This window comes from Poecilia reticulata, linkage group LG5 (assembly GCF_000633615.1).
Source record: "Poecilia reticulata strain Guanapo linkage group LG5, Guppy_female_1.0+MT, whole genome shotgun sequence".
Lineage (NCBI taxonomy): Eukaryota > Metazoa > Chordata > Actinopteri > Cyprinodontiformes > Poeciliidae > Poecilia > Poecilia reticulata.
The window spans coordinates 4,449,165-4,463,759 of NC_024335.1; the positions used below are offsets into that span (position 1 = coordinate 4,449,165).

Consider the following 14,595-nt stretch of genomic DNA (forward strand, 5'->3'; position numbering starts at 1 on the left):
TGCTGGTTAGCAACTGCTACAATAATGTATCAAATACAGAAGCCTTAACTAAATCCTTGTTGCCATGGTTACTTACTTGAGTGGAAGGCTTGTCCTTGGGGTCGTCAGCTGTTGAAACAAGCACAGTAATTTAGCGCATGTGTTCCATAGTTTCACTGGAATCACTTGGTGACCTTTGCAAGGAGCTTCATCAAACCACAGAGATCCATCAAGATAACACAAATAACTCGGCAGCGTAAGTGCTGCTTACGTTACGACAATCACGGTGTCAACGTGAGAAGTGGCTCTAAATTAGTTCTGCAGCATCCCTGTTGTCTGAGGGGAGTGGTGGAATGACACGGTGAAAAATGAATTAATAAACTTACAAAGTGCAACCAGTTTGTTTTCAGTATGAAATAAACCACATTATTGAATGATTATTTATCCTTTGTTATATAAATATAAATCATAGCCTGAGTTATGAAGAAGGGTTGCTCCCCCCACTAGAAAGCAATGCTAGAGTTTTTTTTTTTTTTTTTTCTAATTTAGACTTCTTCAGTTTACTTTGAATACTAATTCATTACAAAGAAAAGTGTTTAGTCACATTATAAATGTATACATTCTCAATGTTTTCATTTAGGGATACAAATATCCTACATATTTTAGGAATAGAGTTGACCTTGACGATAACTCACTCTGTAACACATTTATTAGTTAAACATGTTTAAAATAAGAGGATATTTTATGTATTTAAAAAAAATATGCTTTATAAGAAGCAGCCTGGACTAGGTTTAACTAATTCCCTGAACAGTATCATCCAGGAAACCTGATTTTACTTCCACTCTGGTTTGCCGTTACCCGAACAAACACATTATTCTAAATTTCTTGCTAATGTTCAATATTGGTACTTGAAAAGTAAAAAAAAACATTTTTTAGTCTTGAGTTGTTCAGTGTTTAGAACTCTTTGATGCCTTTTAGCTGTTAACTACTAGAAATAATTCTTTATAGGATTTTTGCAAGCACATCAAATAATGGCTGTTTTGCCTCCAGCTCTTATTTGACATGTCATCCTGTTATATGCAGAGTGCGAGATCTAGAACAGAACTTGTGTGCGCAACATTAGTATTTTTGAGAAGCCCAGTGGTGAGTACAAATATGTGGGTCAGTTGTATTGGAAAGGCTTTGGCCGCAGTTTCAGTTTTTCTCTCTTTTTCCTTCTCCCAGAAATTTGATCTGAACTTACTTTTTTTGCACAGACTCGAGCAAAACATACTACCACTAGATGGCAACCTTGTTTCTCTTTTGATTAAAAAAAAAAAAACGTTCTTGTTACTTTTTCCTCCCTTCCCCCCGTTCTGCAGAGGACCATCTCTCCTGTGGCAGGCTGGGGGGAACCCTCGATTTAGAGCTCTGTGGTGAAATCTTAGAAGGCTGGAAGCTTCTTTCTGCCCAAGAATCCTTCAGATTTCTCTTCATTTAACCTCATTCTCCATTTTTTTTATTTATTTATACATGCTCTGTCTTACATATAATTGACTGTAAAATGAAAGTCAAGAAATCAAAGTTCAAACTGTAAAGTGATTTGATTTATTTCATTTTGAGTCATTCAAGGGAAATGTTGCTTTTTCATAAGAAATAGAAATATCTTGAGACATTCAGACACGTTTTTTTTTTTGTTTTTTTTTTAGTACATGACAGGTACTGGCTCTGTGTGAATCACAACCAGTCACAACGCCAAAGTTACAACATGCACTGAACAGTAGAACACTTATACAGAAACAACAGCATAGAAAGTCAATGGGTAAAAATGTTCTCTGTGGGTTTTTTTTTCTTTTACAAAACAGACAGCCTCGAGACCTACAAACAACATCGTATGAGAGCTGGCTAAGGTCGTTCAAATATCTTGTTTTTGTTTTGTTTGTTTTTTTTTGTGTAATTGAATTCCCTGGAAACAGTGTGTACTTTACAAAGATCAATGGCTTAGGCAAGGTTGGGGTCAATTCCACTTGGAGTGTAAACCTTAAAAAAATATATCTGACATTTTGTGTACTCCTCTTGGTTTTTGTTGTACTTTCATTCTCTAATAATACTCATTTATGTGGTGTCGCATGTGACGAGTGTACTCCGTCAAGGCATCCTGAATCAACCCCAACCCTGTAATACAGTGTTAGATTCAATGTGTGCAGCTTATATAAAAAAAGATCCTTATTGGGTTTTTAAAACTGCCACATGCTCTTTAAAGGACCTGTGGGGTTCTATCAAATAAATGCAAAAAGGCTTAAACTTTTAAACTGTGAGATATATCAGCTAGCAACCTAATTACACTTTAGATTTTAACTTAATGAATTTATCTGTACACTTGGGAGTCATAAAAGACAATTCAGAGTATGGTTAAAATGAAAGATTCTGTGCTCTTCTTGAATTTATTTTTTTTTAATTTTTTTTCAACTAAAATCAAACAAGCATAATTTAATCTTAATTTGAGTACATATCTCTCCTAGGAGGTTAGGAAATTAAAAGGTGCTTTGTATTGTTTGTTTCATATTTGCTTCCATTAAAAACGGAGCACCCTGCCTTAAAGAGACAATTTGATTTTTTTAAAATAGGGTTCTGTGGATAATGAGTAGAAGTCAGTATCTTCCCTGATTCATTTTTTTTGAAGACAAAGTGGATTTCTGCCGTCTTAAAAAAAACCCTCCAACCTCGAAAATTATATTATGATAATGAATAATTGTTTTTTTTTTTTTGTAACTGAATATATAAAATTGCGGATATGATCATATTGTATTTGTACAATTCTGATGAATTCGATTATTGATTTTGATATAGCTAGATTTTAACTGGATATTCCATTTATTGTAAAATGTTTGAAAATGATCATTCCTATTAACTGGCTCTTTATAAATAAACTGAACTGAACTAGATAACCATCTTATGTAAATATAGTTTGAAGATTGAAGATTGGTAAAGCAATAAAATAATGAAATTGGAGTTTTAAGATGACAGAAAAACATTTTGAAACTGAACCAAGCATTGGCTTGATTTCCTCTGCCAAAAATAATCTCTCTTTCTCCAAGCACACTATTTTATTACACGAGATACTAACTGCTTACAACTAGTCCACATAACCCCATTTTAACAATCCCAAATAATTCTGCTAGCAAATAAAAACAAGATTAATTGTAAGAACATACATTTTGTAATAACATGTTTGCTCTGTGTCACAGTATTACAGTCTAAGTAAATTAAACATCTCGCCTGGTGTTTTCTTGGTCAAAAAGATTAAAACTATCAACACTTGTTGGGATTCTGGTGCTTATTTCAGCAAGAGTGTGTTTGTGCATGGCTGTAAATTTGTATCTCCACAATAAATCTCAATTCTCTGAAGTAGAGCTTGCTGCCTTCTGATGAAATATTGATTGTCATCATTGTTCAGAGATATTTCAGCAATAATGGTCCCTGACTATACTGTAGTATAGAAAAAAAAAAACAAATAAAAGGATTACATGATGCTTCAGGAGCAATTTTTGTATGTATGTATTTTTTTAGGTTACATTGTTAACTTTAAAGGACATCTGTGACTGTCATGTGTTTTCCTTTTAGGGGTCACCATCATATAGTGAAAGATGACACATATTTGACTGCTGGTTATGAATGATTAGCAGCTGTTTTTGCAGAAATGAACCATTTGAAATCATCAAATTCGATGTAAACACACATGGCTGCCGAGATCAGAAAACATGTATCTATGAATGTAAACAAAGCCATTTTCATTGTCCATCTGAGGAAATGTGCAATGCCTTCCAGCAGTTCTTGTGCAGCAGTGTTCAAGCGTTAGACCTATGGCAATGATTTATTAGATAGTAAGCAGTATGTGTACTACAACAGAGCACTTGTTAAAATAACAGTTTATTTATTTTTCTCCCTAAAAATATGAGATGCTGAAATACAGGTTGGATTGTGTAGTATTTTCCCTAGTATTATACATGCCATTTTCAATATAAAATTGTATTTTTGTGTCATGGTATTAATCTTTTCTCTTTAAAGTTTGGATTTTAGAACTGTGTTTAGTTTCAGCCAAAATAGCAGATGTACTCGGGAAGAAAATAAAAACAGGAATTCGACAGCACAAACACACATTCCCATCGAAAACAGTTCATTCTTTTCCATTAAGCAGTGCCCTTGCTGCTTTAATGCTTCCCAGTGGTAACGCGCACACAAACAAGCTCGGCTTCCCTCTGCTCCTCACAGTCATTGCTATTCCTTTCACACCTCAGCTACTCTCACTAAGGGAGAGCAATATGAAATGGTCCAACTCTGTGATTAAAACTGAAAACAGAATCTGGATTTGTGATTGGACTTTTCACCACAAGACAAAAACATCTAGATCAGTCGGAATCTGTTGTTATTACTTTTAAAAACTACATTCATTTTAGTCCAATGGCTTTTTTTCTTTTACTTACTGTTTCACCAGTTGTTCTGGGTCTGGAAATGACTTAGATCCTTTATTTTTTACAAACATGTTTGTTCCCATAAACCTTGATGTGATGAAAGAAGACATTAAAAAATGACAGAGTTTTAAGGGGGGAAAAAAAAAATCTACCATATGTACCCCATAAATGTTGGAGGGAGGGATCAACTCTACAAGTCCCTGAAACGCTGCTGACATTTCATGTTTCCTCATTATGTGTTTGAACTGGGATGGAACTGGGAAACACAATACTGATAAATGACAGACTGGAACACAGATTGTTATACATTTTTTTCTTTGCTGAATCATTTCTTTCTTTGCTGGAAATAATAATAATAAAAAAATCTTATTTCACAGGTTTTTATTTTGGGATTTTTATATAACTTCTGTTACTGAATTTTTTCCCACCTAGAAAGTCAGACTATTTTGATTCTGTTACACTTTGTGAAATTGAGCTGTAACTACTGACCGTGCACCAAACTTTCATTTGCTTTTAGGGATATTTTTGTGTGTATTTCATGAGCTGTAAGTGTACTTTTCTGCCAAATGTTCAAACTTTTGATTTACAGGGTGACTATATCATATGACTATGTGTTGAAAGAAAGTTTTTTTTTTTATAATGAATGAGTGATTTATGCAGGGGATGCAGCTATTTGTTCAACATGACTCTAGGCCTGATTTACTACGTGACAGTGTGATCGAAACAAAACCAAACAAATCTAATTGATAAAAACCAGAGTTTTATCAGTTTTAAACAATTTATAAAGTCTAACAAAATCAAATGTTGCCATTCAAACTGGTCTGCCAAGCAAATAACATCACAGAGTGCTGGGTAGCTCAGCCATATTATCTGATGGTTTGTGTACTCGTGTAGAGGAAAAGTTGATTAGACAGTAAAAAAAACCCAGCAGATTCTCAAAGACCATTGCAATCTGCGACACGTAATCTGTATAAATTTGCATGTCTCATAAAATCTGGTGGTATTTGTTTTGCAGAAGAAGATACAAAGAAGTAGTATGAGTGGCTTGATGCTCTGCTGAATTCAGATAAAGAATGCAGCAATGCCACATAATGTATTTCATCCTGCCTTCCACTGATGTGTTTCTGGAGTAGCTGCAATCTATAAATAATGTTAAAGCAGGACATACTTTGATTATAGAATATTTGAAGAGAAATAAAATAGGTTGTCCTCTTTGCATAATGTGGTTAGGGGAGCACTGACCTGATGCTAACTCCAGGGTGGGAGTGAGTGGCAACCAGCAGTGTATCAGCAAAGTTCTGAATTCCTTGCTAGATGTTTTTTGGTTTGGAGTTTTTCTTCTATCCATCATCTAAAAAAAACCCCCCATAAGTCAATGAAAGAAAATATGCTTGCTCTTCTTCTTTATTTTTAGGCCTAGCTTAGAGTGGCATAGACTGAGCAAGAATGGTACATCTGCATAACCTCATGGCCATGCTTGTGCTTGTTTTGTGCTGCAAAAAGGATTTGGTCCCTTGCACACTTTGTTTGTTTATGTTGGCTTTTTTTCTCGTCTCACTTAAATGTCACCAAAGGATTTTCCAATCTAACAAAATAACCTGAGGAAATACAAAATGTATTATTCAAATGATGTTTTCCCTTATTAGAGGGGGGAAAAAAACAACCAAAACGACGTGGGCCTATGTATAAAAATAACCGCCACATAAACCTAATAGCTGGCAGCAAACTCTGCCATCAGGTGTTTGAGTAAACTGACAAAGAGACTTTTATTTCCCTAAGGAGAAATTTTGGGCCACTGTTCTTTGCAGAATTGTTTTAATTCAAATGCAATGGATGGATTTTCGGCATTATGCTTTGTTTAAAAAATATATATTTCGAAATGTCTTACTATGCTTCATGTTGTCAAACAAATACTATTACAGAGTTTTGGTTTCTTGTGATATGACCATAATCAACCCTAAGGGTGGCTTGTGAAATTGAACAAAAATAATGTGGTTAATCACACGTAAATAAAAAAAAAAAGGCGGACAAAGAAAATCATGACTTGAAAACATCCTTTTTGTATTCCCACTGGTTAGTTGTACTAGGTGTGAACATTTTTTTTGAAATGCATTTTTTTTTAAATGCATGTCAAAAAGACAAAAGAAACCCCAGAAGGAATGTGTGAGAGACTATCACCTTTTTACAGCGCTGTATAGGGCAGTGTAAACAAGCCGGTGAATTTAGTTTTCCAAGGTATGACATAAAAGTACAAAAATGTTGGTTGTGGAGCATTTGCTGAACTTTACAGGTTCTTACATCATAAGTTTGCAGTGACACATTGTTCATAAAAAAACACACAGTGAGGAGTGAATTTGGCATGCAACTATCATAGACTCCTGCCACATTATGGACGTGTCTTTTATCAGTGAGGATTTTTATATATGCCTACAAGCATCTGTGACATGCAGACCTCCAACACTAATTAGCAAACCTTTGCTTTCCTCTTGAAAGCAATGTTGGTTGAATCACGTCTCCATGGAAAATATCGGTATCTATGTAGCCTGTGGCTATCTTCAACCGGTTTGCGTGTGAGAGTGTTGCGCATTTGTGAGTGAGGATCAAATCTGGTAACTATATATAAATGGTGATAAAATCATCCTTGAATGAAGTCAGTGCTAATAGAATTAATTACGTTGAGAAACAAGAAGTAAAACCCAATTTGTTTTGTTCTTGTTTCCTATCCAACTATTTAAAACTCAATGTCAGTCAAATCAAAGCTTACACACGCTGAGAATCTGTCACTCAGATGTAAACTTCATGTGAGTTTGTTGTAAAACATTACAAGATAAGTCTACTTTAAACATTTCTTTAACTGCCAATTCATATTTTTATGTTGATATTGTGTGAGCATGCATGTGCTATCACTTTATGCGGCAATTGAGATGCTTCATTTCTTTTTTTTTTCTTAACAATATTTCAGCTAAGGTCTACCTTTATCCTCATAAAACATCATACAATGCTAAAAAATAACGTCCAGCGGCAGATGTTCTGTATTCATCCATTCAATACACAACATGTAAACCTAAAAGATAGCAGGACAGATGCTAAAGAGAGGCAATGAGGCCCATGTAATGAAAAATAAGTGGGAACCTGTGATAACTGCAGACCTTAAGCAAAGACATTAAATCTTATGCATCACATAGAAATCTGACATTGTAGACAAGCAAATCACTTCTGTATAAGGGACTTTCTCTTATCAATAAAAAAATAAATCAGGTTAGATTGTTTTAAGATGTTGTTTACATCAGTTTCTCATAATTCACTCATTCATATTCAGATTATCTCACACAGCTGATAATCAGATGAACTCACATTTGCACATACTTGCAAATGTAAATGATTAAGGCCAGGTTTGGGAATGGAGGGCACAATATGTAGCTTATAGGCTTCTAGGTCCTCTGGTATTTCTCCAATAATGAAAAAATAATAATAATTGGGAGTCACTACAAGAAGGTGGACTTTGTTTTTTTATGGAACTGAAAAAACCCTTTGGCTGAAATCATTATTTTGTTGTGCTACTTCCATTTATATCCGTAGCTCAATCTTTCTGCTGACTCTGCGTTTTTAAACAAACCCACTGGCTATCTGGGGGTGTTCTTTAGTTTTGTGGATGTGAAATACAGCACACAGGAATGAACTCAAAGGAGGGGCAGTGACATTCTTCCAACTTAAGGTATTTTTCTTCCAAAGTATTCCCAACATGTATTGACATAGCTTGTTGCCCTAGCGGCATGCTCAGGTTATTTGCGAAACATGAGAGCCTTTTTCTCTATACCTTTCTTTGTCTCTGGCTTATTGAGCAGCTCTGTTTGCCAGGTGTTTTGGTCAATAACCATATGTCCACCTGCGTTCCATGTGTCTCTGATAACCTATACTTCAAAGGCCTTTGTCCAAAGTATTTTGTCTTCCCCTCTCAGCCTTTGGTCTACGTGCTGGGTCAGGTCCTATATGATTTTCATGAGGTTTCCCACGAATACCTTCAAGAGGAAAGTAACAGTTCTGACCCAACATCTTTTGGGCTGTTTCTAAATGGTTAGTCCCCCTCTGGTAATTTATGTTAATACTGTGTTTTGGGCTGCCACCAGCCAGTAGACGGTCTGAGGGACTGGCCTCAGTAATGTCCCGGAGGTGCTCATCGTCATCCGTATCAGCATCGATGTATTTGCTGATCGAGGAGTCATGGAAAGTGAAAACTGTAGGGGCCATGGCAGTGCTGTCTGGTGACTTTGGAGGGGTCCTGCTGCTGGCAGTGGTGTACACAGATGCTTCGGGACTCAAAAGAGACTGGTCTGAGACAACTGAGCTGTCTGAAAGTGGAGACAGCCCTGAATCCCCGTCGCTACGGCAGCCTCCTTTAAGGCTTTTTGAGGAGTTTCCTGAAAACAAGAATCTTCTTGTATTGTCTGGGCCTGAGGATTTTGATCCTGGACTCAGCACAGACTCATGCTGCCCTTTGATTTGATGACCAATTTTTTTACTAATGTGCTGAGACAAAACTGTAACTGGACCAAAAGTAAACCGGCTGCTTTCTTTAAGACCAATGTCTGCTGCTGGACTGTGGGGATAGCGTGGATTCTCTTGGAAGTCTGTAGCACAACTGATGTAGCTATCAATGCTAGACAAGCTTTTCATGTCCCCCACTCCGTCTTTGGCTCCTAGCACTGATGGTCCATGGTCTTGAATGGCTCCAAGCTCTATCTCATCTCTCTGTTTGCTAACTCTGGACCCTCTGTCTTTTGCATTGAGGTTAGGTTGTGACTGTGTCTTTGCCATCTGGCTGTACATCTCTTCTAATTTCTCAACGTTCAATCTTTGGGGACTGGTGTCTCGAGCTTTGCAGGGAGAGCCTATTTCTTGGGCATTGAAGGAACGGTTTGAACTTGTCTCTGACGCAGCTCTTTTGGACGCCCATTTCCAGTGACTTGGGGACAGGTGGTTGTCATGAGGTCTGTCACTCTTTTCTACTACTACATCCATGAGCTCTGCACTCCGAGCAAAGGCTTCCTTTAAGTTCATAGAAACAATGCTACCATTTCGTTTTGCCCTCTCAAGAGCCTCCCTTCTTTTAAGGGCTTTTTCTTGCCTTTTCTGCTCCTTATAGAACTCGGAGAAGTTATTCACAATAATGGGAATAGGTAACGCAATCACAAGCACTCCAGCAATACAGCACAATCCCCCCACAATCTTTCCCAACAGAGTTTTGGGATAGATATCTCCATACCCTACTGTGGTCATAGTGATGGTGGCCCACCAAAAAGAAGCCGGAATGCTTTTGAACTTTGTATCCTCTTCGTCCTTCTCGGCAAAAAATACAAGACTAGAGAAGATCATGATACCCATGGCGAGGAAAAGAATAAGCAGGCCCAGCTCATTGTAGCTTCTCCTGAGCGTGAAGCCCAGAGACTGAAGACCTGTTGAGTGACGAGCCAACTTTAGGATACGAAGGATACGCATAATCCTGAAGATCTGAACCACACGGCGGACATTCTGAAACTGCAGCACACTCTTGTTGGACTCTGTCAGGAAGATGGTGACATAGTAGGGTAGAATTGCCAGCAGGTCAATGACATTGAGAGGACCCTTGAAGAACTTCCATTTATTGGGAGAAGAGAGAAAGCGAAGTAGGTATTCCATGGTAAACCAAGCAATACAAACAGCTTCCACATGTGCTAGTTGTGGGTTGTCTGTGGACTGGCCGAACTCATCTGTGCCCTGAAGCTCTGGAAGGGTGTTTAGAGACAGAGCAATGGTGGATAGCACAATGAAGAGAATGGAGATGATGGCCAAGATCTGAAAGACAGAACAAGAGGAGTAATATGAGAAAAGATTGCACCATTAGGGAATTAGATAAAGTACAAGAAGACTTGAGATGAAAGAGGAGAAGACACTTAGACTGGCAAACTCTATATGAGAATACCAGTAATTGCTAAGAATATAAGAAATGCATTGTAAAGTCGTGTGCAATTACACTGAGTAAAAGTAATGGGGTATTTTTTTTCTAATTTCCACTGTGATGTAATAACATTTTGAAACTTTTAAAATAGACCCCACTTTTAAACCTATTTGTTACTTTGCTTAGTCTTAGACTTAAATACACCTTCAGTGTATTTATTAAAGCTCATTAAGGCAGTATGAAAGTGGCGAGAAGTGTAAGAGAATGCTGATATTCTCACAGTGTAAATAGACCTCCAGTAAATACCCAGCAGAGTGTGGGACTGGCTGCCAGCAAATGGACTGAACTCGGTTGGATTACTTATTTATTTATGACCGACTTATCCAGTGTACTTACATCAGTTAGTGCTCTTGAGTGAACAATAATGGTTAGCAATCTATAAAATCACCATCGCGTCTGCATGTCTGGTCGAGGTGACATATTTAATAGCCAAGACTTTAATAAACATAACTAAAATAATTAGATTCAAAGTTTGTTAAATATTCCATATACATTTGTGAAAGGTTCCAAATATTGTAAAAGTTATTTCACCAGGAAAATTCCATTGAGATTAAACATCTGTTTTGCAAGAGAATCCTGGCGAATACATCATGTATTACTACCTCTCAGGAGATCATGCAGTTGCAGGTAGTTTCTGCCTTTTCTGCCTGGGCACAGAATCGCACAAATCCCCTAATTGTTTCTATGTCATAAATCCTACAGTTATACAAAATGCAGCCTCAGTTGATTTTAAAAACAGGCAGAATTTTGAATTCTTTGCGGAACTGATATGGTTAAAATTAAATATACATGCTGTAATATATTTATTCCTATGAAAACGTTAGGACATCCTGCTTTTTTTGACGCATTTGTACATTATTTCCTCTCACAGTCCAAAAACATGACTTTTAGGAAAATCGGTCTTTATAAATTGTCCTTAGGTCTGCATGCATGGTTGTTTCTCCCATGTGTCCCTGCATTGACCTCGCTTCTCTCCCAATGACTGCAATAAACAGATGTAGTAGAAAGTTAACTTTTATGTGAGGTGTGCACAAAGTTGACCTCTTATTTTAAAGAAAGAATGAAGGCCAAAATAAAGATGGCAGTTTTTAAATCATTAATGTTCTTAGATGTATCACAATGTCACCCTTCAAATTAGAACAGTTCAAATAAACCATTAAAAGAACAAAATAAATATGGCATTCATGACTGTGACAAGCATATGCAACCTTCTGACAGACTAGTATATTATAGTCCTCCTGTTTCTGAACAGGCACTTATCAAAATAACTCAACTTTTATCTTTTCCAATTTAAATATGTTTGTTTGTAAATGTTTTCAGTCTTAATGCAGCACTTAGATAACAAAATGCAGGGTGATGAGCATCCCTTGCCTTTAAAGAGGACGAGGAACATGATTACTTTGTGAACTGCTGTCTGCAGTGGATATATTAACCCTAAATCTCCAAACAGAACAACTTAGAGAGATGAGTAGGAGGTTGTTGCTAGAACACTGAGCCTGTTTTGGCAGTAGCCCACACGCTAAAGGTTAGGATGTTATATGATGATAAAAATCAAAGGATTGTTAAAACGTTTTCTGTAAGAGTGAAAACCACTTTGCAGGGCAGCGTAGCACAGAGAGATATTCAAAACAGTGATTAAACATTCTGATTTTACTGCAGTTTAATTTGCTATAGACAGAGTACAGCTACTTTTTTTTTTTGAAAACTTTATTAAAACATTAATCAAGTCCATCTGCTTAAGACTTACCTGAAATTCCGTTTGTCTAAATAAAGTAACACTCTCCACAGTTAACATGTAATGGAAAATTAATCTAGTATTCAGATTCCCCAGAGTGTAAGAGAGGCTAAAAAAGCATCCTTATCTATGACCAATCAGAACAGAAGGATCCTGTTGCCATAGCTTCACGGCAGGCATGAATAATAGCCCTATCTGTTTATTTTCTTCCTTCTGTGTGTGTGTGTCTCCCCCCCTTCTCTTGTCCAAGAGCAAATCTATTTGAATCAAACACTTAAAGAGCAAAGAGGGTCTGGGACTGAAAGGTGAGTGTGAAGCTGACAGGGGCAGCATACAAGGGAAAGGAGGTAGGGAGGCCACAGTGGAAACAATGATGATGTTTAACACAAAATTATTCCCCATAAAGTAAATAACAGGATGTGCTGCTTGTGTTATCTGCTGTACCTTTGTAAACACCAGGTATTAAAGGTCATCCACTGGGCAGGAAACACATCAGACTTGTAATAAGTCTCAAGGGAGACACAGAGGGGGCACCGCTGACAGATTCCAAACTTACAGTCAGGAGAGATAGCAGCTGAGGAAGGGCAAGACCAAAAAGGGGACAGAGGTAATAGGATTGAGAGGCTATAAAAAGCTTGCTAATGATGATGCACCGATGCTGCTGTGTAATGTTTTGGTGATGTGGTTAAGTTCCAGCAGGAAACCCTGTACATTTCCCCCAGGATGCGGCGCCGTGGCCTCTGTCCTCGCTGCGCATTCATCCACCCTGCACATCTTTACATTTGTCTTCCCGGGGTTGTTTTAATGTCAAAGGGCTCTAATTTCATAAATCCACTGAACTCCACAACTGACACAAACTTTTAAGCACACACACAAATGAGACCACAAACAAACACACATCTAGAGTTAGAACAGAACGAAGAACGACATGGGAATCGGGAAAAGGTTAATGGCATCAGTACAATTACAGGCTAATTATGAGCAGTGTGTTGACTCAGAAATCAGGATGATTTTCAGTTTGATCTGATCTGACTGGTGGCGAGCCAATTAGAAACTCAAACTATCAGTCATTTTCTGATCAGTGAATGCATCAGGTAGCTGATACCAGCAACACTCTTCAGTGTGGATGTTGTTACAAGGAGAAGAACACTTAGTAAAATATTTTCATTCTCAGTGAGGTGTTTAAAAATGATAAGTAAAATTTGTCTACCTAAAAGGAGACAAATTTTACAACATGGCGAACTTGACTAAAGTGTAGTGATATTTCGTAAAGATATTACTCAAATAAAAGTAAAAGTAAAAGGTACAGGTAGATTTTTCCAAAAGGTTACTTGTATCCCAAGTTACTACCCACCTGTCTTGATTAAGTGCATTTATATTTGTCAGTTGCATCAATTCTGAATTGTATTTTTTCTTGTAAATACAAGAAAAAAACTGCTGCTTAAGTAATGTAGCCACGTTCACTTTGTTAATTGCTAGTATACGATGCTAAGTTTAAAAGGACGTGTTAAATTTTACGTTATTAAAGCAAAATCCAGTTTTATAGTGCCTGCTCTCTCACACAGTGTGTCATCATCTCCGAATGCTGGTTGCAAAGAATTGTAATCAGCTAAAAAGGGAGTCAATTAAGTTCATAGCTTTACAAGAAAGATAGATCGGAAAATGGACATAAAACATTAATCAAGCCATCAGTTTTGAAACCTTTCACAGCAGATTCTAATGACTCACACGGCTGACTATGTCCTCTGCAAAAAAAAAAACGAAATGAGTGCATGAACCCTGGTGGCCATCTAAAAGAAAGCTACATAAAATTGGGGAGGTATTTTTTATTTGAAGGATAGCAGAAGACAACATGTGCATGATAGATGGATGAAGAGAGGGGACACACTGACAGGAAATCCCACTGTGACACTAAACAAACCCAGATCTCACTGGTTTGTGTCTCTCCTGGCATATGGTGCAGTGGTTCAGCAGACACAGTATTCCACAGAGAGTAGCTGCATCTTTGGGGCAAGGTGACACCAGAACCTCATTAGGCTGTTAGAGAACAGGTGCTGGACCAAACCAAATATGCATATTTCATTAGACCGAAGAAAGGGTTGCATAAACTACACTGATTGCCTAGCCTAAATTGCATAAACACATACATTTAAAACTTAGGCAACTGTATATTAATGCAGTTATTTCTGGACAATCTGCTGTGCCTCAGTGACAACTCTGTAAAACATGCAGTGACCTACTTTTAGACTGGCCATGTCCCAGCAGCTGTGACTTTTTCCTTTCCTTGTAATATCGCTTCTTGTCAGGGATTTTACCATTTATACGTCTATTCACCACTCACCTGGCAAGAAGTCAACTTAAAACCCCTTCTGTCTGCTTGGAAATATAATTACTTTCATTTGGGGAGTTTTCATGCGCAAACACCTCTGAGTTTT

At 37.3% G+C, this 14,595-nt stretch overlaps 1 protein-coding gene across 2 annotated transcripts in view; it reads right to left on the minus strand.

Annotated features, from left to right (window-relative positions):
• Positions 1–1,642: 1,642 nt before the first annotated feature.
• Positions 1,643–14,595, minus strand: part of kcnb1 (potassium voltage-gated channel, Shab-related subfamily, member 1) — a 43,611-nt gene continuing 30,658 nt past the window's right edge. For both annotated transcript variants that reach the window (XM_017304769.1, XM_008408739.2), the window contains exon 3: positions 1,643–10,262. In XM_017304769.1, coding sequence (XP_017160258.1) covers positions 8,349–10,262 — 1,914 coding nt within the window. In that variant the 3' untranslated portion in view covers positions 1,643–8,348. The remainder of the gene's footprint in view (positions 10,263–14,595) is intronic.